The sequence below is a fragment of the Chrysemys picta genome, chromosome 2 (assembly GCF_011386835.1).
Source record: "Chrysemys picta bellii isolate R12L10 chromosome 2, ASM1138683v2, whole genome shotgun sequence".
Taxonomy (NCBI): domain Eukaryota; kingdom Metazoa; phylum Chordata; order Testudines; family Emydidae; genus Chrysemys; species Chrysemys picta.
The window spans coordinates 99,084,023-99,105,429 of record NC_088792.1 but is presented as its reverse complement, the minus strand read 5'-3'; the positions used below and the strand labels follow the sequence as shown (position 1 = coordinate 99,105,429).

General features: G+C 44.1%; 1 protein-coding gene across 4 annotated transcripts in view; it reads left to right on the top strand.

Annotated features, from left to right (window-relative positions):
- The first annotated feature begins 2,137 nt into the window (after positions 1 to 2,137).
- LANCL2 (LanC like glutathione S-transferase 2) overlaps positions 2,138 to 21,407 on the top strand; it is a 55,824-nt gene continuing 36,554 nt past the window's right edge. The window contains exons 1-2 of one of the 4 annotated variants that reach the window (XM_008169656.4): positions 3,094 to 3,235; positions 8,656 to 8,720. In XM_008169656.4, coding sequence (XP_008167878.2) covers positions 8,676 to 8,720 — 45 coding nt within the window. In that variant the 5' untranslated portion in view covers positions 3,094 to 3,235; positions 8,656 to 8,675. Of the gene's footprint in view, positions 3,236 to 8,655; positions 8,721 to 10,595; positions 10,763 to 18,980; positions 19,456 to 21,407 lie in introns of those variants that run through there. The other 3 variants (XM_005287317.5, XM_065583862.1, XM_065583861.1) reach the window with 3 other exon arrangements.

Below are 21,407 nucleotides of genomic sequence, written 5' to 3'. Positions count from 1 at the left end.
GGTCCAGATTTTATTCTCTAAATAAGCATATTCAATTGTATAATTTACAGATTTTGATGGCTATTTCTTTTCCAGAGATCGTATGTGGTAACAGATGATATTTTCTTATGACACACACAATATGTTTGGAATTCCACTTTGTCATAAATTCCATTTTTAAAAAATAAAGGGAAAATGTTTTCTAAAATCTATATTATACCACAAGATAATGGCTGTGTGCACAAACATACCTATATATAAATAGGTATGCACGTGTAACCTATGCCTGCTAGGTGTGGTGCTCTGTTCCCCTCTAGTGGCACCTAGCTTAGCTAGAGATTGATGAATCTGCTACAGCCTTAGTTACAGGGATGCTGGAACAATTTGTATAGTGGGGGCACTGAGAGCCTGTATATGATGGAAAACACTTCAAGCCAGGGGGTGTGGCATATCCCCTAGTTGCAGCACCTATGCTTACCTAAGAGCCAGCTAGCTTTTTAGCTCATGCAGTAGAGGTTCATACACTAAGCTTCAGAGGTCCTAGGTTCAGTCCTGTCCGTAGATGAACAGGGTCTATTGGTGTTACACATGCATGTGTATGTGTACACATACATACAAACTAGCACCCTAGCTGGAATAGACTTACATTCATTCTTAATTTTCTGCGCTCTGAATATTCCCATTGAAGGCAGTAAATCTATGCAGGATTGGGGTCATGGACTAGAAATAAACTGCATATTGATAAACTGCATACTTCATAATTACTTCCCAAACTGGTGGTTTATCCACTTACTAGGAAATATTTAATAGGAGATTGCTGTAATGAGATCTAGATGTCCACATTTTTATAAGATATTCTACAGTACCTTTACTTAGAGTGTAAGCTCTCCAGGGCAAGGACTATCTTTCTGTGTTTGTTCAGTGCCCACCAGAATGGTGCCCCGATCCATGATTGGGATCCCTTGGGACTATCACAATATAAATAATTTATAGTTGTATATTATGAAGTGTTATAAAATCAACAATGTTAAAATAAATATAGAGTACATTTTGCAATGCACTCTTAATTTTTGTTGTTTATTCATTTACGCCTCTTAATTTTAAGCATGTACTTAAGTGCTTGCCTGAATAGGTAATGATTTAGTCACATGCTTAAGTATACCAGGGCCTTTCAGTTAAACCTCTGAGGTGGTGAACTCCTCTTCAGAAGTGCGGAGTGTACTAATCTTCCATGCACATCAGTGGGATTTGAGGGCACACTTCACCTTGCAGGGTCAAGCCATCAATTCCTCATTTGCATAATTCAATCAGTGATTCATAATAGGCAATCCTGTCATTACTTAAAATTGTTGAGGTTATATAATCTGTATATGTGCATAAATATATTCACACACAAGTAGAATCTTGCTGATCTGCACTATTTTATACAGTTAAGCTGACACACTGTCTCCAAGATATGTTTTCCATTTCCAATACTAAGCAACTGGGATTTGGCAGGCAGTCTCTTTTTCCACACAAAGCTGTAACAGTTTGAATATAATAAATAAACAAACCAGAATATATTATCTGAAACCTGTTATGGGCTGCTGCTGCCTGTCTATAAAAAAGAAACATATATGTGAAACTAAACAGTGAGCCAAGAGGAACAAAAAATGGAGATTGGGGTAGGCAAAAATGCTCAGCCAAGACTATTAAACTAAGAAGCATACAGTGAATTAGGCAAATGCCAGTACCGCCATCTGTTCATACATGTGTGCCTGTTTCACATATGTGTAGATGCTGTACGTGCTTTTTTCTTTTTTGGTTTGAGTGTGTGACAGCCTGGTGAAAGCTGGCAGCTCAATTGACTGTTAGAAATAGTTGAGTGTGCAGGCAGCCCTCCCCCTGATCTTGTCATGCAAAATGTATTCCTTCTTCATCGAGGCAAGGGGGACACACATTTCACAGCAGCGAAGGAAGAATAAAATGCAAGGAAGAAATTACAAACTGAGGGGGAAGAAGATTAAAGGCTGCTTTTCCTCATCCCCCTCCGCACAGGAGGAGTTCTTTGTTATATTTATAAAATTGATTAGATAAGTGTGGATTTGTGACTATGGATTGGAGAAAGGCTGCTGCTGTCATCATTTTGGTGGATGGGCTATAAATGAAAGCTGAATATCAATGTATTGAGCAAAGGAAGGGTAGAGCCTTTACCATTTACGTGCACGTTTATCAGGGTCAGGGATTAGTTCTGTACGGTTTTTCTCATTCTCTCCTGCTGGTTGCAGCAAGCTGGAGGGTTCGGATGACACTGGTGAAGGAATTGATCATTGACTGCCTCTACTTTGTTTTTTCTTTCTCCTCGGTGGTTCTGGTTATTATGTAAAATAATTTTGGAGAGAATTTCTCCCTACTGCAGAGAGACAGAGGCAGCAGGAAGGAGCTGAGTTTTGCAGCCTTGGGTGTTGTTCGCAGCAACAGCCTGATTTATTTTTCGGAGGGGTTGGGGAGCTGAGGGGGAGAAGATGAAGAACTCCGATGGGTTTTTTAGAGGTGTGATCAAGGCTCAGTGGATTTAAAGTGTCTCTCTCTCAGAAGAGGTGCCCAGCTGTCCTGGCAACGATTGATGGGCGGGCGGCTTTTTCACTGTGCCTGCCCCTGCTTCCTCGCCATCGTGCCGTTTCGTGCAAAAAGGGGAGGAAACTGTGCCCATCATGTCTTAATGTTCAGCGGGGCGTGGCGCGCTTCTTCTCCCAGCCCTGTTCTATGGCAGGCGGCAGCGGCAGCAGCCTGCTTCCTCATTTTTAAAGTTGGTATTTTCTGCCTCTCAAAAGTGGGGGCAGGGGCACAGCTACCCTGATACCTTCCAGCTGTGCCGGCAGCCGTGTTAAGTGCTAGGCAAGCCGCCCCCCACCGCATTATCAAGACAAGGCGCGTTTTGCCCCAGCCCTTGGCGTAGTGCTGGCGCTGCAGCAGGGAGCGCGTTGCTGCTCTCGGGGCGGGCGCGTGTCCCCGGCGGCTCGCCGTGCAGCAGGGGGCGGGCCGGGGGCAGGCTGCCATGGGAGAGAGCATGTCCAAGCGACTGAAGCTGCAGCTGGGGGGCGAGGCGGAGATGGAGGAGCGGGCGTTCAGCAACCCCTACCCGGACTACCAGCTCCACGAAGCCGCCGCCGCCGCCTCCTCGAGCCCAAGCGAGGCCGCGGAGACCCAGCGGGACCCGGCGCCCTCCCCAGTCGGGGAAGAGCCTGAGTCCCTCCCCTTCGGCCCGGACGGGAAGGTGAGCGAGCGAGCGCGCGCTGGGCCCGGGGGGCCGCCGCCTCCCAGCATTCGAGAACGCTCCGGGCTGCCGTCCAGCGTTCTAGAACCCCGCCGGGCTCTGGAATGTTTAGCCTCCTTCCCCCGCCTTAGGGGGCCCGGCCCGGCCCGGCCCGGCGAGGGGGTGCTCTGCTGGTGCTGCTTGTTGCCCCTGGTGGCCGGGCTGAGGGTGGGTCGGAGGGGGCAGCGCCTGGAGGGAGGGAAGGCGCGTGGCCACATGCGGCGTAACCGGGTGGTTATTGACAAAGGTTAGCGTGGCTCAAACATTTTCCCCTACACGCCACGCCCACCAGCCGTAGCGCTGGGCTCTCATCCGCCTTGCCAGGGCCTCCTCCCACAGCACTAGGTGCTCCCTTCGCTTTCGCTCCATTGCATGCCACTCATGCGCCACTCTCTACCCTGCACTCCCCACAGCCCCCCCATTATGCCTCTCACCCGCTCTGCCCCACTCACATGGCACCGACTCCTCTGAGCCCCCACGCAGCACATTGCACCCTTCTGCTCCCTACACACTGTCATTTATCTGTATTTTACAGTAGTGCTCGAACCTTCCCCCCACCCCCCACCCCCATAGGCCATCCCTACAAACCCACAGTCCTCTCCCTGGCCTTTATACCCCCACCTTACCTGCATTAGCCTGGGACACCCCATTTCCTACTAGGGTGGCCATTCACACATCCCCGGAATACTGGACATTCCAATACTTCCAGAAATGGTGTGAACTCATCCCGCTGGCGTGACCCCGCACATATGTGCATGCAAGATCACGCTGCACAGAGCATGCCATTTTTAAGAGAACTTCGCTCTGCCCCCTCCCTCCCCCACTGATGTGACTTTGTGTGCAGTTCAGACTGGGGGTGATGGAGCGGTGCATTTTTCAAAATGGTACCCTCTCCCTGTCCAATGCTGGATAAAACCACATTCGCTTTTGTCTCAGTACTGGCCGGGGCACAAACCACCCAGAAGGAAGACTTTCAAGTTTCAAACTGGATGAATGACCTGCTTGTTTCTGAACATGCCTTTTACAGCACTTTGCCTGCCCTCACAGACCCCTCAGGCTATGTCTATGCTTATAGTGGCATGTAGTGTGCATGCACTGCGCCCCATCTAGCATAGATATACATAGCAGCGTAGACAGTGAAGCACTGCTTAGGCGAGTAAAGGTACATCAGAGCCTTAGGCCTTGGCTACACTCGCGGATTCACAGTGCTGCCGAGTGTAGTCGTGCCGCCAGTGCTGTGAGAGCTCTCTCGCAGCGTTGCAAGTACTCCACCTCTCCAAGGGGAATAGCTTGCAGCACTGCGAGCGAGCGTGCAGCACTGCAGGCTCTGATTACACTGGCGCTTTACAGCGCTGCGCTCGGGGGGGTGTTTTTTCACATCCCTGAGCGCAGCAAGTGCAGCGCTGTGAATTGCCAGTGTAGCCAAGGCCTTAGGATATATCCTATGCTGCGCTCTACACAGTCAAGCAGTGTCTGCCCCATCTACACTGCTGTTTTCAGCAGTGTAGTGTCCTGCTGCCTCCCCCACTGCTGGATGCTTTCCCTGCCACAGGGAGCTGCCAGTTCTTTTCTACACCACAGGAAAAGGCACTGCCAGAGCCTTTCCCCATTTCCTCCACCATGCCAGAGCCTTTCACTGCCGAGTGTAGCTACACACCGCAGTGTGGATGCAGCCTGCTTTTCACTGGCATGTAGGTTCATGTACCCTACACGCCACCGCTACTGTAGACAAGGCCTTGGATTCTAGTTTGAACCCACAAAAATAAGAATACTCAGTTCTTGTCTTCACTGAAGAAAAAAAGGTGTGCTCTTAACTCGAGATAGGAACATGCTTTTATTTGCAGTGAAGGCAAGGCCTCGGAGTAAGACTGGAAACACTAGCCTTATCTACAACTCTCAGTGTATGTACAGTAGAAGCTGTTTTATCCGGCACTTCATCATCCGGAAAGCTTTATAAACCAGCATTTCTGATCTTCATTGAAATTCTGGTTTATAGTCAGGTTGATGCGGGGCCATTAGGGGGTTGGGGTGCAGGAGGGGGTGCGGAGCACAGGCTCTGGGAGGGAGTTTAGGTGCGGGAGGGGGCTTAGGGTAGCAGGTTGGGGCACAGAAGGGAGTGTGGGGTGCCAGATCCAGAGGGTGCTCAACTTGGGCTCCCTGCAAATGGCAACCTGACCTGGCTTCTCCTAGGTGGAGGCACAGCAGGCAGCTCTGTGCGCTGCCCCCACCCTAAGTGCTAGCTCCACAGCTCCCATTGGTTGGGAAACGCAGCCAATGGGAGCTGCGGGGGCAGCGCTTGTGGGTGGAGGCAGTGTGCAGAGATGCCTGCTGTGTCTCCACCTAGGAGCAGCTGGAATAGGTCACCGCTTGTGGGGAGCCGCCCAAGTTGAGTGCCCCCCAGACCTGGCACCCCACACTCCCTCCCATACTCCAACCCACTGCCCTGAGCCCCCTCCCACACCCAAACTCCATCCCAGAGCCTGTGCTCCACACCCCCTCCTGCACCCAAAGTCTCTTCCTCTTGGTTAACTGGCATTTTTCACTTACCAGCACCCCCCATCCCCCAACATGCCGGATAAAATAGCTTTTACTGTATATGTTACAGTTCAGAAATGATTAAACTTTCATTGATAAAGTTATACAGAGAATGGAGGAGAGAGAGAGAGCGCGCCTCCGTTGGGTCACTTCCCTTCCAAATGCCCAGTTTTCACCACAGTATTCTCGGCTTGCTTACACAGTGACTTACTATGCGGCAAGCCACGGTGTGACGACAGCTCACTAGCTTGCCGTGCAGTAATGTCCTCTATGAGCATTGCTATGGTGCAGTGGGACTTTCACTGAGCTGTGGCAGTGTCCCTGGCTTGCCGCACATTGACAGTGTAGCCAAGCCCTCAGTCTATGCTATTTTTAGAAAAGATGGATTTCTCTGTCTTTGATGGAGTTCACACTTACTCTTTAGATATTGCTGAGCCATTCCTTTCTCTTTTTAATCTATGGCTACTTGTATGTACACATGAAGGACCATTTCTTTTTTGTAATTTTTAATTGATTCTATGAGTCTCTTGCCTTGTGATTATATCAAATGATACACGCTTGCCAAACTGTTTAATCAGGAGAAGATCTCTCTCTAGGTACTGATATGGCCACCATCACATTCGTATCTGAGCACCTCACAGTCTACTATGTCTAAATCCCTCCAGCACCCCAGTGAGATAGGGAAGTACTATTCTCATTTTTACAGCAGAAACTGAAAAGCTGAATGACTGTCCAGGATCACACAGGAAGTCTGTAGTGGGCAAAGAATTGAGCTTTTGAGGGAGTCCCAGGCTTCTGAGTCCGAGGCTCCCACTCTAACCACTGAGTACTTTCTTCTCCATACCACTGGATGGCTCTACCTCTGCCCTTACTGCGAATTACTGAATTTTAACATGGGTAACAGCTCATGTAGGATGTAAGAGTAACTGCTTGCCATTCTGAGAACTATGCAAAACCTGCTTGGGTGAATAAAGGATAACATGGTGACTTACTTTGAATTTCTGTGATATCAAATAATCATCTTGACACTTCAATGTAGCTTTATTTTAAATAAAGGATAGTAATAGTACTTTTATGGCTAGGATTCCCCTTCTATAAGCAAAAAAAAAAAAAAAAAAAAAACCTTTGGCATCACAACACCTGCCAAAACAATTAACTGCTAATTGGCATCTGTGTTGGGCATCTTGTCAGCAATGAGAATGGGCTCACAGATTGGAGTATTCTCTCATCTCTAGTAATAGTCCCTTCAGGTCAGGGTTAAGACAGATTGAAGACCTACTGAGAAGAAGTTTGCACTGTGGCTGCACATGCAGTATTTGTAGATAAATAGAACTCTCCATTCTTCAGTCTGTCATCTTTTTTTTTAATCACTAGCACCAAAATCAATTAAGTCCCAATTCTGCAAACTGCTCCCATATCCCTGCATCCACATGGAGGACCACTGTAGAGCTGGGTGCACAGAGTGATTTGCAGGATCAGTGCCTTAATGTTAATGGCCAAATTCTGATCCGTCTGAGTCTCTATTGGGAGTGGGATTTGTTTGTGTATATTCAAAGGCATAATTTCTTATTTGAAAAGAGAAGGGTGGTGTCTTGGGGATGTAATGTTATTGAGATTAGAATTAAAACTGGATGTCCCCAGAGACTTTTGTAAATACGGGTATAGATCAAAAATCTTCATAAAACCTGGGTTATAAATTCTAATTTATTTTATGAATTTTGCAAGTAGGACCACATACTAAATATATTCAATGTGGGGAGGGGGAATTGGTTTAACACAGAAACACTTGGAAAGTTTTCCCTAATTGGATCATGTGCAGGGTAGGAGATCCATCTTTTCACACCAGCCCTACTTTAGATTCTACACATTCTGACCAGGTTTTAGAGAAAATGTGCATTCGTAACTGCTTATTCAGTTGGACAGGCTGAGAGCATCACAAAAGTGAGAACAGAACTTGGAAAATGTGATGAATGAAGATTTTTGCTTCTGTTTTGTTTTTAAAGAACTACATTTATAAAATGCACGTGGGAAGAAAATATTAACTGTATCGCAGAACATTTCAAATTCTGATTCATTTGAGAATTTTATGAATCCTTAACTCAGTGAAATTCTCCCACTGCAGATTCATGCTTCAGGAATTCCTAGCTCTAGATTTGCACTAGGAATTTGTTTCGTTTTGCTAGTCTCACTATAATGGAGCATGCTAAAGTGCAATGCCTGTGTACTTTCACCCTGTCCCACATGGCATTCACTGTTGATAAGTGAGGCAGTTGGTAGCTAACTGTGCAGCTTTATATGTAAGTTTTGGGTCACCTGTGTACCTTATTACTTACTACTGTGAGGGAACATTTAGCAGACCTTAAACTTAGGTAAGGCCCTGAGTTTGGTCAAGCTTGCTTACAGCCCTTGAACTAAGATCCTGCTTGTTTCTGTGTCCAAGGGGCAGAAGGAATCAGAGTGGAAAAAAATCCCCAAACAGAATAATTTGTAATAGCCCAAGCTTAGGAAATATATAACCGCAATAGCACTGTTAGAAAAGTCAAACCGCAAACGAACCAGACTGTGAAAAACAAGAAGGGTGATTGTTCTTTTTGCTTTTGACCTGTATTAATTTTGCAATGTATTCCAAATAAGGTAATTAATACGGAAGTTAACATGTAATTTGTCTGTGGTTTTAAGCTTTAAAAAGCTTGTGTGTTCCTGGACTCAGGGGGGCTGCTCCAATAGCTGTCACCCCCTGCACGCTTGTAACTAATAAAGGGCCTCAGGCTGATCTGATTGAAAACACAAAGCGTGGATCGATTTTATTTTTGTTTCCACATCAATTGGTGCCATGACTCGGATAGACAGCGATCCCGAACACCAGATGACCACGAGCTGTTCCCCACCAGACCCCAGGCCCACTGAAAAGGTAAGAGACCTTTTGAAATCTCTATTTTGGTTTTCTGGTGGAGGACTGCCCGTAGGCTCTGGGATTGGGTGAGTTGCACGTTCTATCCGGACCTTTTGCTGCCAGACAGGCCTGACGCCCTTCTGTTCTGTTCCCCGGGAAGAGCCCTATGTGTGGCTAAATAGGCCTCTGTACTGATTTGTGTGCCAGTGTGAATGTTTGAATGAAAGAAAGAGTCACGGGAAGACGCCCAGAGCTCTCTGCGAAGCTTGTTGGCTTGTGACCGGAGATGTCTCTAAAGCAAGCCCTGTGACCCCCCACCTAGAAGGGCCGAAACAGAAGGGCCCTGGCCGAAGTAGCCTTGCTCTGCTGGCTTGACTGCCGAGGGGACTGCCTGGATCTAGGTTTGTGTGACCCTATCCTCCCCATCCTTGGGCGGTCTGATTTCCTCAACCTCTTTCCTTTGATTCCCCTCCCTGCCTAAGAGCAGTGCATGAGCCACTGACGGGTCCACATGCCCCACCAAGAAGGGGGGTGTAGATAGTCGTGGATGCCCTACAATAAGCCTTCCCTATGTAAAAGACCCGAGTGAAAGTGATTTGTTAAAATGGGGGCTGGTGAGACCAAAGGAATCACCGTCCCGCCAAAAGGGCACACCTGAGTATGGTATGTTTGTATGCATGTAAATTAGTCCTTTCACTTGTAAGCTTTTTAAAGAATGGAATCACCACAAAGCCAGTTCGATGTATATTTTAGTTGGTATGAAGAAGCAGAAAAATGGCCCCGTGAATCTCAAATGAGGAGTCTCAAGGACTCCCAGGATAAACTTACCACACAATTAAAAGAAATAAAAAGGGAATTGGCAAAGAATTTAAATTCAACTAAGCTGGCAAGAAATATTATGCAACAAAAGCCCCTTATGATCACCCCTCAGACAGCATCTCCCCGTGCTGAGGAAATATTCCCCTTGCGCCAATTCCCGGGCATTGCCACTTCGGGTCAGGAGACCTTGGTGTCTGTGCATGCACCTTGGTCTCCCACGGATTTGTATAATTTAATTAAAATTTTTCCGAAAATAAGAGAAGACACTGTTAAATTTCAAGAAGAATTAAAAACTGTCATGCACTGTTATAACCCTACCTGGGCAGACTTAAACCAACTGTTGAAGGGAGTCCTGCCCAGGAAAACATTAAATCGACTTTATCAGGCAGCCCGGTGGCCCATGGAGGACCCAGGCCATGACCAGGACACAATAAATAGGATTAGAAACAGGCAGTCGGAAGCAGTTCTCACAGTCTGCCCAAAGAAAGCAGATTGGGCCAAAATTAGCATCTGTAAACAAAGTAAAGAAAAGAATCTAAATGAAAATTTAGCAGTTACCCAACACTATCACCGCCACATTGAAACTAAGTTAATGACCCTCCATTTCCAGGACATGCAGGGATCCCGCAAAAGCCATTGCGGGGGAGAGGGGAAAGGCCAAACCAAGGTCCCCACCGTCCACCTCCCCAGGGACCCAGTGATGGCACGTGTCACAATTGCAAACAGATGGGCCATTGGAAAAGGGAATGTCCCTACCACCCTGCCCGCTCGACCAAGGCGTGAGCAAGGTTCTTGTGCCCCACCCCGTCTCTTCACCTCTGACCGTTTCTGTCCATGCTCTGTCTAACTATCATGTTTTCCTCCTCAGTCCTTGTTCACGGGCTAACCTTTTGGGAAAAGACTTGCTGTGTAAATTAAATTGTATAATCTGCTGTACCCTAGATGATGTGTATCTGGACGTGCCTGGTCCCACTCAGTAAGGTCCTGGCAGTTTTGCAGGAGAAGACCAACCCCAGCCCTTCCTCGTTGCAACAGGAACTGCTGGCTAAGGTCTCTCCCTCCTTGTGAGCCGATCATGCCAACCAGGTTGGGTGCATTGGGTCTGCCCAACCTGTTAAGATTTGCCTAAATCCAGCAAGACCCCTTCCCGAGGTGCAGCAGTACCCTCTATCAAAACAGGCCAAAGAAAAATCCAACCTGTTATTACCTCCTGCATTCAGCAAGGAGTCATTATACCTGCGGTGAGTGAGTGTAACTCCATTTTACAGTGTTGTCAATGCGGCTGTTCTCCCTACCTTTCCCGTTGTCCCTAGCCCTGCTACTGTCCTTTCTTACAATGCACCGGTGCTGAGGGGTTGTTACCGCCTCAAGGAAGGAGTGTATTAAGTCCCAACATAAAGAATTTAAGGTTATTATTAAATAAGATGCATGTAGATGTAATGTGTTTATGTAAATAAATAAAAGGGGGGGTTAGTCAAAAAAGCCCACCCTCCTTGCTAAATTGGTAGTGAAACAATGCCTTTGCCCATGGAAAGAAATAATGCAACAAGGAAAAAAGGATCGGGCACAGACAAGCAGGCAACCACAGTTTGAGGAAGTTGAAAGAAAGAAAGTGAGACGTTAACTCTGTAGTTACTGGAAGGAATTAAGCAGTAAAACTTTGTACAAATGTTAAAAGAAGTGTTATGAAAGGAAGATTCTTGGTTTTTTTGCAGCCATTCTGAAGGAGAAATGTCTGTAAATAATCCAGGCAAGAGTTTATTTAAGTGTAATCATTTAACTATGAACAAGTTAGTTGAATTTGCTTTTTTAAAAAAAACAACAACCCACTCCTGGTGTGTACAATATTTGTTTTATAAATTTAAGATGAATTGGTGTTTTAAGGTTGTAAAACCGAAAAATACTTTTGCCAGACAAAAGAAACTAGTGTTTAATTTTATTATTTAGCATTTAATCCTTAAGGTGACTTAATGCTTTACAAGATTTAAATTGTTTTAAATAAAGACCAAAGTTGTGGCGGCAGCCGGGCTGTCACCCCCTGCACGCTTGTAATCAATAAAGGGCCTCAGGCTGATCTGATTGAAAACACAATGCATGGATCGATTTCCCCCCTCCCCCCCCCAATCACTACAAAGCAGGTGTTCTATTTTTGAAGAATTAAAAGTAGAAAATCTCTTATTTTCCTCCTTTGGAAAAAGACTGAGTCAGATTCTGTAGTCCCATTAAATGGATTTAAGCTGCTTTAAAGTCAATGGAGTTACGCTACTTTTCCCCCCCACTACTCTGACTGTTTCTGTTTTTTATTAGTAAATTGGTTTTGTCAGAAGATTGTGTGAGCATACTTTTCCTCATTAGATTTTGGTGTGTATGTGTATGTGTGTGATTTCCTCCCTCCATCCCCAAATCCTAAAATTATCTTTGACTTTATTGGGCCCTCCTGGAATATCATATGGCCTCAGCATTATATCTAGGACCCCATGTCATTACTTTTGAGGGTGGAGGTAGATATAGGCTTCTATCCTGTAACACACACAGACCCCACTTTGAACACAGTGGGTCTTTACACAGGTTCAGGGGTCTGCTTATATAGAGTGACTTGCAGGATTACAGTCTAAGGCTTATAAAAATCAAAATGTATGAAGAAAACCTCGATGTTTTGCATGATCCCCATCTGCTATAACGCAAGTGGAATGGTGAGTAAGAACTATGTGACTCACATAATGACAGCTGCAAATATACGGGGTACTTCAGTTGCCACAGAAGTCACTGTATTATCAAGCAATCCATTTGATTTCATAAGTTGTCAAGTTAGCCACATAACTCATCCACTTTGGAGAAGGGCCAGCTCTTCAAATGGTCATGTTAAATATGAGACAGTTCAGGCTAACTGCTGTATACAAACTTTGGTTTATAAATCTACACATTGGAACTCTGAATGTGGGATGTGAAAACAAAGCTATTTCAAATTATCTGGTTAACTTAATCACTTAAACAGCTAACCCTTTCAAATGTCATAGATTTATAGGTCAGTCATTCACATACCTGAAGTGTTCTTTTTACATTGGTAGTGATTTGGATTTAAACTGTATATGTAAAAGTTTTCGAAAAGTGATAAACTTAATCTATACTTGTATGGATTGTGGGGATGGGGAGTTAAGGGGTGTGTGTGTGTGTGTGTGTGTGTATATGTATGTATGTGTATGTATATGTGTGTGTATGTATATGTGTGTGTGTGTGTGTGTGTGTGTGTGTGTATACACACACACACACACACACACACACACACACATATATATATATATATATATATATATATATATATATATATATATATATATATATATATATATATATATATATATATATATATAAATAAATAAAAATTAGGACTGTCAAGCGATTATAAAAAATTAATCACACTGTTAAGCTAATAGAATACCATTTCTTAAAATTTGTTTAGATGTTTTCTACATTTTCAAATATATTGAGTTCAATTACAACACAGAAAACAGTGTACAGTGCTCACTTCATAATTATTTTTGATTACAAATATTTGCACTGTAAAAAAACAAAAAAAGTCTATTTCAATTCACCTAATACAAGTACTGTAGTGCAATCTCTTTATAATGAAAGTTGAACTTAAAAATGTAGAATTATGTACAAAAAAAAACTGCATTCAGAAATAAAACAATTTAAAACTTTAGAACCTACAAGTCCACTCAGTCCTACTTCAGCCAATCGCTCAGACAAACAAGTTTGGTTACAATTTGCAGGAGATAGTGCTGCCCACGTCTTGTTTACAATGTCACCTGAAAGTGAGACCAGGCATTCGCATGGCACTGTTGTAGCCAGCATTGCAAGATATTTACGTGCCAGGTACACTAAAGATACATATGTCGCTTCATGCTTCAATCACCATTCCAGAGGACATGCTTCCATGCTGATGATGGGTTCTGCTCCATAACGATCTAAAGCAGAGCGGACCGACGCATGTTCATTTTCATCATCTGAGTCAGATGCCACCAGCACAAGGCTGATTTTCTTTTTTGGTGGTTCGGGTTCGGTAGTTTCCGCATGGGAGTGTTGCTCTTTTAAGACTTCTGAAAGCATGCTCCACACCTCATCGCTCTCGGATTTTGGAAGGCATTTCAGATTCTTAAACCTTGGGTCGAGTGCTGTACCTATCCTTAGAAATCTCATATTGGTACCTTCTTTGCATTTTGTCAATCTGCTGTGAAAGTGTTCTTAAAACGAACATGTACTGGGTCATCATCCGAGACTGCTCTAACATGAAATGTATGGCAGAATGCAGGTAAAACAGAACAGGATACATACAATTCTCCCCCAAGGAGTTCAGTCACAAACTGAATTAACACATTATTTTTTTAACGAGTGTCATCAGCATGGAAGCATGTCCTCTGGAATGGTGGCCAAAGCATGAAAGGGCATATGAATGTTTAGCATATCTGGCATGTAAATACCTTGCAACACTGGCTACAAAAGTGCCATGCGAACGAACCCCTGTTCTCACTTTCAGGTGACTCCCGTAAATGTAAACAAACTGAAAAGTGCCAGTATAGACAGCGCTTTATCACTGGGAGCCGCGCTTCTGGTGATAAAGCTACCACCCCTCATTTGGGGTGGTTATTTTTTTATCGCCAGGAGAGCTCTCCCGTGGCGATGAAGTGCAACTACACTGCCCATATCACAGCATTGCCACGCTGTAACGTGGGCAGTGTAGACATACCCTAATTGTAGCTCATGCATACTTTGTTTAGTAAACCAGTTAGTTTTTAACTAACAGGTCGTCAAATCACTGCCATATAATTATTAGAGACAAAATAATTATTATTATTAATTACAGATCTGTTAGTTTTAAATGCAAAACTTGTTTTGATAAACTGTTTTTCTTGTGTATCCAGCACATGTGTTTTTATAGTAGTTTTATTTAATAAAAAAAAAAATGCTGGGCTTTGTGCATGTTTAAGTTAATTTGAATTTCCATCCAAAGCGAGCCTGGCCCAAACAAAAATAAAATTAATCTTCTAGTAAGTAAGAAATACATCATTCACAGTTTTCTAATAAAAATGTACAAACTAGGAATTTGAATGCAGATTAAGCAATGTAATTGCTTGAACAAATATAGTGTATAGCCTCCTGGTTAGCAAATAAAAGTACCAAATTTAGTGTGTAATAGCTATATTTGATTGCAAACCAACATGCTTGAAAGGTTGAGTCTTATTTATTGGTAACCATTCTTTAACTAAAAGGTACATATGCAAAACTAGATTAAAACTGATTATTTAAATCAAGATTTCCTATTTGCTGACTTAAGTCAGTCCTATGCAGGTGGATTGATTTAACAGTCAAAGGAATTTAGATATTATTTCAGCTATCAAAGGATCCAAAAATATTGGAAGTGGAAACCTGTTGGAAGTTACAAGGGGCACAGGGAAAATGAATCAAAGGGCTATAGAGTCCATACAAAAAGTCTTCTCTAATTCATAGCAAAATGCATCTGCTGCTACTCCTGGAATTCTGTGCCACTGTGCAATGCAGAATTTGTGACTTCCTCCCAGCACTCCTGCCCGCTGTCAGCCCTGGGCAGCTGGGGCTCCCACTGTCAGCAGGAGCCCTGGCTACCAGGGCTGTCAGCAGGAGCATGATTATATTGTGATGTTCTGACAAATAAAATATGCAGAATTTTGCAGAATTTTAAAATACTGTGCTCAGAATTCTTAATTTTTTTTGCGCAGAATTCCCCCAGGAATAATCTGCCTGTAATATTTCAGGGACAAGGTGGGTGAGGTAATACCTTTTATTGGACCAGCTTCTTTTGGTGTGTGAGAGGGAGAGAGAAAAGCTTTCAGGCTTACACCGGACTCAACATGCAATATTCCATTCATTTACTTTTCATTCATTTCACTTACTTTTGTTGCTAAAGAGACAGTTTCGAAATGAAACTTGAGTTTCTACATTTTTTTTTTAAGCTATAAATGTATCTATTCTTAGATTCACCTATTAACATTTTTGCCTGTATGTTAGTGATAAGGTCTCTGAAGCACATTAAGACCTTGCCTACCTTTGCAGCAGTGTGTAGGGGTAAACGTAGCTACATGCCGCAGTGAAAGACTCTGGCAAAGAGAGGCAGCGGGGAAAGGCTCCAGCAGCTCCCCACTGCCTGAGTCTTTCCCCGCTTCTGGAACCTTTTCCCTGCTACCTCCCTTCTGACTGAGCCTTTCTCTGTGACAGGGAAAGGCTCTGGCAGTTCCCCCTATCAAAGCCTTTCACTGCAGTGCGGAAAAGCTGCCGCATTGGGGAGGTAGTGGGACGCTACACTGCAAAAAATAGGAGTGTAGACTGGGGAGGCACTGCTTGGGGGTGTGGAGAGCCATTTAGGGTTCATACATTGAGATTCAGGTGTGTAGGGTGTCTATTCTACTTGTCTAAAATGTGCCTCGCTCTCTGCACTGCTGTTTATACCCATGCTAGCTGGGCATGCACTGTCTGTACTCTGCAGGCCACCTGAAGTGTAGATCTACCCTAAGAACGGAGTTCCAGTGCTGGGTAGTATCCATTCTTGTTCTCAGCTCCATCCTGCAATAAAGAAAGAGTACCCTGTTTTTAACTTCGAGTCATCACCATGACTCAGTCCCCTCATGATTCCATGATGAAGTTTAAATAATATTGTGACAGTGCTGAACAAAAGTTATGACTAGTGAGCATTTGCGGTAGCTGCTTTTTAAAAACCACTCTATACCTAAGAGTTGGTTTAGCTGATCGTTGTCATTAGATTTAAAAATATCGTAATAAAATGTTGCATGTGTCCTGACAACCCATATACTAGACACTGTACTTAATTAGGATGACTTTTAAGTAGGACTTTAATGATACTTAACTGCAAAGATTGCTTTTTAATGGGGACATCTTCATGTGATTTTTTTTTTTTTTTTTTAGGGGTGTTTAGTTCCTTGGCTGTCTCTCTGTATCCTGCTAGTTCTATTTCTTCCTTTAAATGGTTTTTCAATCCTTCCTTGACTGTCATACGTGCAAAAAGTCTGTAAAGTGCATCTTCATCATTGCCTGTCTGTTTACTCCTTCAGTGTCAGCTATACTTGCTGAGCTACCATGTTGGGCATCTCACAACTCTTTCTTTTAGGGCAGCAGGCTCTTTCTTTTCCTAGGGCTCAATTCTCCTCCCATTGAAGCTAAGTGGAATCTTACCACGGACTTCACTGGAGGCAGGATCAGGCCTCTAGTGTACATGTGTGCGTCTTCCTAATTCTGTATGGGATGGTCCAGTAGTGTGATGGGATTGTAATAATATTGCTTAATCAGGACAAAAGGCCATTTCCTGGGCTGGCCTGGTTAAACAGTTCTATGATACTACATTCAAGCCCAGTGCTGCTTAATATAGTCAAACAATGCAGGACATGTATTTGCTCCCTGTGGCTCTTCCAGATAATGTTAACTAAAAACAAAAAAATGTGACTAGAAAGCTCACTCAGGCTTAGAAAAACAACAGTTGTGTTCTTTTCTTCCCTGTCCATAATAACAAGTTAAGGCTTCCAATTCAGAAAAACATATATGCATGTATTGCAGTCTATCATTATTCAGGAACATACTTAAGCACATGGTTTAAGTCCCCTTTTTGGGACTTACACATGTGCTTAAAGACAAGCCCTTGTACCTGTCCTGAATGAAACCCTAAGTTTTGATTTCAGAATGTTTACTGGTAGTAATTGTTAAAGACCGAGCATGGCTTGATTTCTACCTGCTCTTCATCAGATCCCAGTTTAAACTTACAGAGCTGATAGTCAGAAAAATCTTGTTCTGACTGGTTGGTTAAACAAATTCAATTATGTGAATTATTGGTGGTGAAAATTAAATGGACTTCTAAGGTGCAACATATTTTGGGCTGTAAGAGAACTTTTTGGCTCTATGCATACTGTGTGTATATGTTCACAGTGTTTCAAAATAGAGTGTAACCTCCAGTTATCTCAGTCTTTGTTTTCAAAAACTTGGGGTTTTATGTCACCCAGCATCTATTCATTAAATTTATAATTCCCTCCATTATCTATAAGCTTGAGTAAATGTACAGTAACTCCTCACTTAACGTTGTAGTTATGTTCCTGAAAAATGCGACTTTAAGCGAAACGATGTTAAGCGAATCCAAATTCTCCATAAGAATGTAAATGAGGGGGTTAGGTTCCAGGGAAATTTTTTTAACCAGGCAAAAGACTGTTAGAGAGATGTATATCTCTCACACTCACAAGTTTTAAACAAACAATTTAATACTGGTACACAGTGATGATGATTGTGAAGCTTGGTTGAGGTGGAGGAGTCAGAGGATGAGATATTTCCCTTACTGCTAAATGATGAACTAGCAATTGGCTGAGCCCTCAAGGGTTAACTCTCTCTCCATTCCTGCTGCCTTGCAGAGTGAGAGATATGCGCATTCCCATAAGTACACTGCCTTGTTAATTAGATCAGCTTGCTGAGACCACAGCTGCTGCAAGCTCCCTCCATCCTGAGCCCTGCTCTATGGAAGATGGGGTGAGCAGGAGCAGGGGGGGGGGACATCCTGACATTAGCCTCCCTCTTCCTCTTCTCTCTCTCCCCCCCCCCCCCCCCCGGCACAGCAAGCAGGAGTGATAGGGAGCAGCTCCAAGGCAGAGGGCAGGAGCAGCACCTGGCAGTGGGGGGAGGGACAGCTGCAATTGCTAGCCTGCTGGGCAGCTGCTGCACAGGGAACTTAGGGGAGCGAGGAGCTGATAGGGAGGCTGCCGGTCCACCCTGGTTCCAAGCCCTCACCAGCTAGCTGCAACGGGCTGCTCTTCCTGCAAGCAGTAGACAAAGCAGGTGGCTGCCAAACAACGTTAAAAGGGCGCATTACACAACTTTAAACGAGTATGTTCCCTAATCAACGTTAACTGGGATGACTTTAAGTGAGGAGTTACTGTATTTGGAAAATCTAGTTTTTATTGTAATAATACATGCCAACGAAAATATACTATGAGGCAAGTGGCCGTTTTGGATACCCAAGTACTTTAGTTTTATTCTTCATACTCTAGCACTTTCTTTAGACGTTGTTGGTGTTAAATACAGTTCTGAAAATCTTGAGAATTTAAGTGAATAGTGGCTTCTTGGTTCCCAACTTGAGGCACTTTAGAGGCCTGATTTACAGAAATTGCTGAGCACCCACTCTCTGAAAATCGGGTGCTTTTAAGGTATCTTGAGTTAGACACCCAAAGCAACTAGACACTTCTGAAAATCCTGGCCTACAACTTTTAAATAAGAAGAAAAATTATCTTTAAATTGAATTTGCTACCAAGCATCTACCCCTCCTTTTGTAAGATCTTGGTTTTATTTTTAACTCCCCCCCCCCCCCCCCCCCCCAGGTAAGATGATTTATGAGTGTAAGGACTTGTTCTAAAAATAGCATGTGGAGTTGTTTTTTCTTACAGCCGTTGATGTTTACGTGAGTTCTAACTATGCTGCTTGCATGAAAATGAATGTTAGATCAATGAAAACAGGATACGGAGTTCTGCAGTCAGTGTTTCAGAACGTTCAGTAAGGACCTGCTTTTGCAGAACTGGCGTTTGTTTCTATAGGGATTGGAGTGAGCTGCAGCAGGATAGGTAGATCTCTCTTAAACTTCATTTGCTGTATGGTGACAATGCCAAATGTCTGTCTTTTTTTCAGAAAAGCAGCTGTAGTCAAAGATGCAAAAATGAATAGTAAGTTGAATAAAAAACAGAGGAAAAAGTCTTTTGCTAAATTCTGAGTCCTGGTACCTCTGTAACTCATCAGAGACGCATCACCTAGCTGGATTCTGCAGGTGCTGAGGCTACTTGTGCTCAGAAGAAGGAGCTCCCTGCCTTCCAAGGCAGCGATGTGGCATGTATGGCCCTGTCTAGAGGAGAAAAACGAGGTGCGTTTACCAAATGTGCTAGCTAGTATAACCCTTCTGCCAGGTGATGTTGGCAGCAACAAAGGCCAGGGTCAGTGTCTGGGGGTTATTTTTAGCATTACAAAACAGAATGGCTCCAGCCCCACCCAGGAACCTGGGCAAACTGAATACAGCATGGGGTACCTCCTGTAAGGCAATATGCCCCCATTCACAAGCACTGAGTTTGTGCATAACAAAAGAAGGCTTTCGAGGGGAGAGGGAACTCAGCTTGATTTGGGAAAAAGATCACAACAGTGACTCAGAAGTATGCAAGCAATAAGTAAAACACCCCACAATATCTTGAGCAGTTTCTTTGCTGCAGTTTCCTAACTTGAACAACAAGGTGTCAGGTGGCACCTTAAAGACTAACAGATTTATTTGGGCATAAGCTTTCGTGGGTAAAAACCTCACTTCTTCAGATGCATAGAGTGAAAGTTACAGGTGCAGGCATTATATACTGACACATGGAGAGCAGGGAGTTACTTCGCAAGTGGAGAACCAGTGTTGACAGGGCCAATTCAATCAGGGTGGATGTAGTCTACTCCCAATAATAGATGAGGAGATGTCAATTCCAGGAGAGGAAAAGTATCAGGGGGTAGCCGTGTTAGTCTGTATCTACAAAAACAACCAGGAGTCTGGTGGCACCTTAAAGACTAACAGATTTATTTGGGCATAAGCTTTCGTGAGTAAAAACCTCACTTCTTCGGATGCATCCGAAGAAGTGAGGTTTTTACTCACGAAAGCTTATGCCCAAATAAATCTGTTAGTCTTTAAGGTGCCACCAGACTTCTTGTTGTTTTAGGAGAGGAAAAGCTGCTTCTGTAATGAGCCAGCCACTCCCAGTCCCTATTCAAGCCCAGATTAATGGTGTTAAATTTGCAAATGAATTTTAGTTCTGCTGTTTCTCTTTGAAGTCTGTTTCTGAAGTTTTTTTGTTCAATGATAGTGACTTTTAAATCTGTAATAGAATGACCAGGGAGATTGAAGTGTTCACTTACTGGCTTATGAAACTTGCAGTATGAAAGTCCAAGGTCCGTTTAACTCCCCCTTTCCCTCCTTCACACCCCACTCACAATTTCTTGTCTGAGGTCAGTCAAGCCTGAGTATCCAGAGGTTTGTTCATGTGGCTTCACCTCCACTCACTGGGTGAGGGACAAATGATGCCGCCACCATCACCACTGCTCTGCTGTGTCCTAGTCTGATCCTACAGCACCATGACCACTTAGGCTTGGCTACACTGGCGCTGTACAGCGCTGCAACTTGCTGCGCTCAGGGGTGTGAAAACTCTTCCCCCCCCCCCCCCCCCCGAGCGCAGCGAGTACAGCGCTGTAAAGCGCCAGTGTAATCAGAGCCTGCAGCTCTGCACGCTCGCTCGTAGCGCTGCAAGCTATTTCCCTCAGAGAGGTGGAGTACATACAGCGCTGCGAGAGAGTGCGGCAGCACTGGAAGTCCCTAGTGTAGCCAAGGCCTTAGCTCAGCTAAGTAATCACAGTTCTAGGATTTGCTAGGTAGGAGAGTGACTTTGCTGCTCTTGCATCTCTTATCGCACTGCATTTAGCTGCAATTCCACGCTCTGATGGTCCACCACTTAGTGTTTTCAGCTCTCAATGATTGCTGCAAAGAAACAAGGACTCTCAATTGAGTTTTAATTAGCTCTGTCTGAAAACACTGGAGAGGGAGGGTCAAATGGCAGTTAGGACCTTTTTAAACAGGATGACCCAGATAGAAACACCTACCCTCCCACCCTACCATCTGTCCATCACTTGAATTTTGCTCACTGTCCCACGCTTAGCGAATGAAGGTTACATTCACATATAATATGCCATAGATTAGGGTATTAACTACAGTTCTGCTGCCCTTTAATCATACAATAAGGATAACATTTCATTACCCCTGCATCCAAGGCTTAAGAGAATTTTAACCCAAAACAGGCA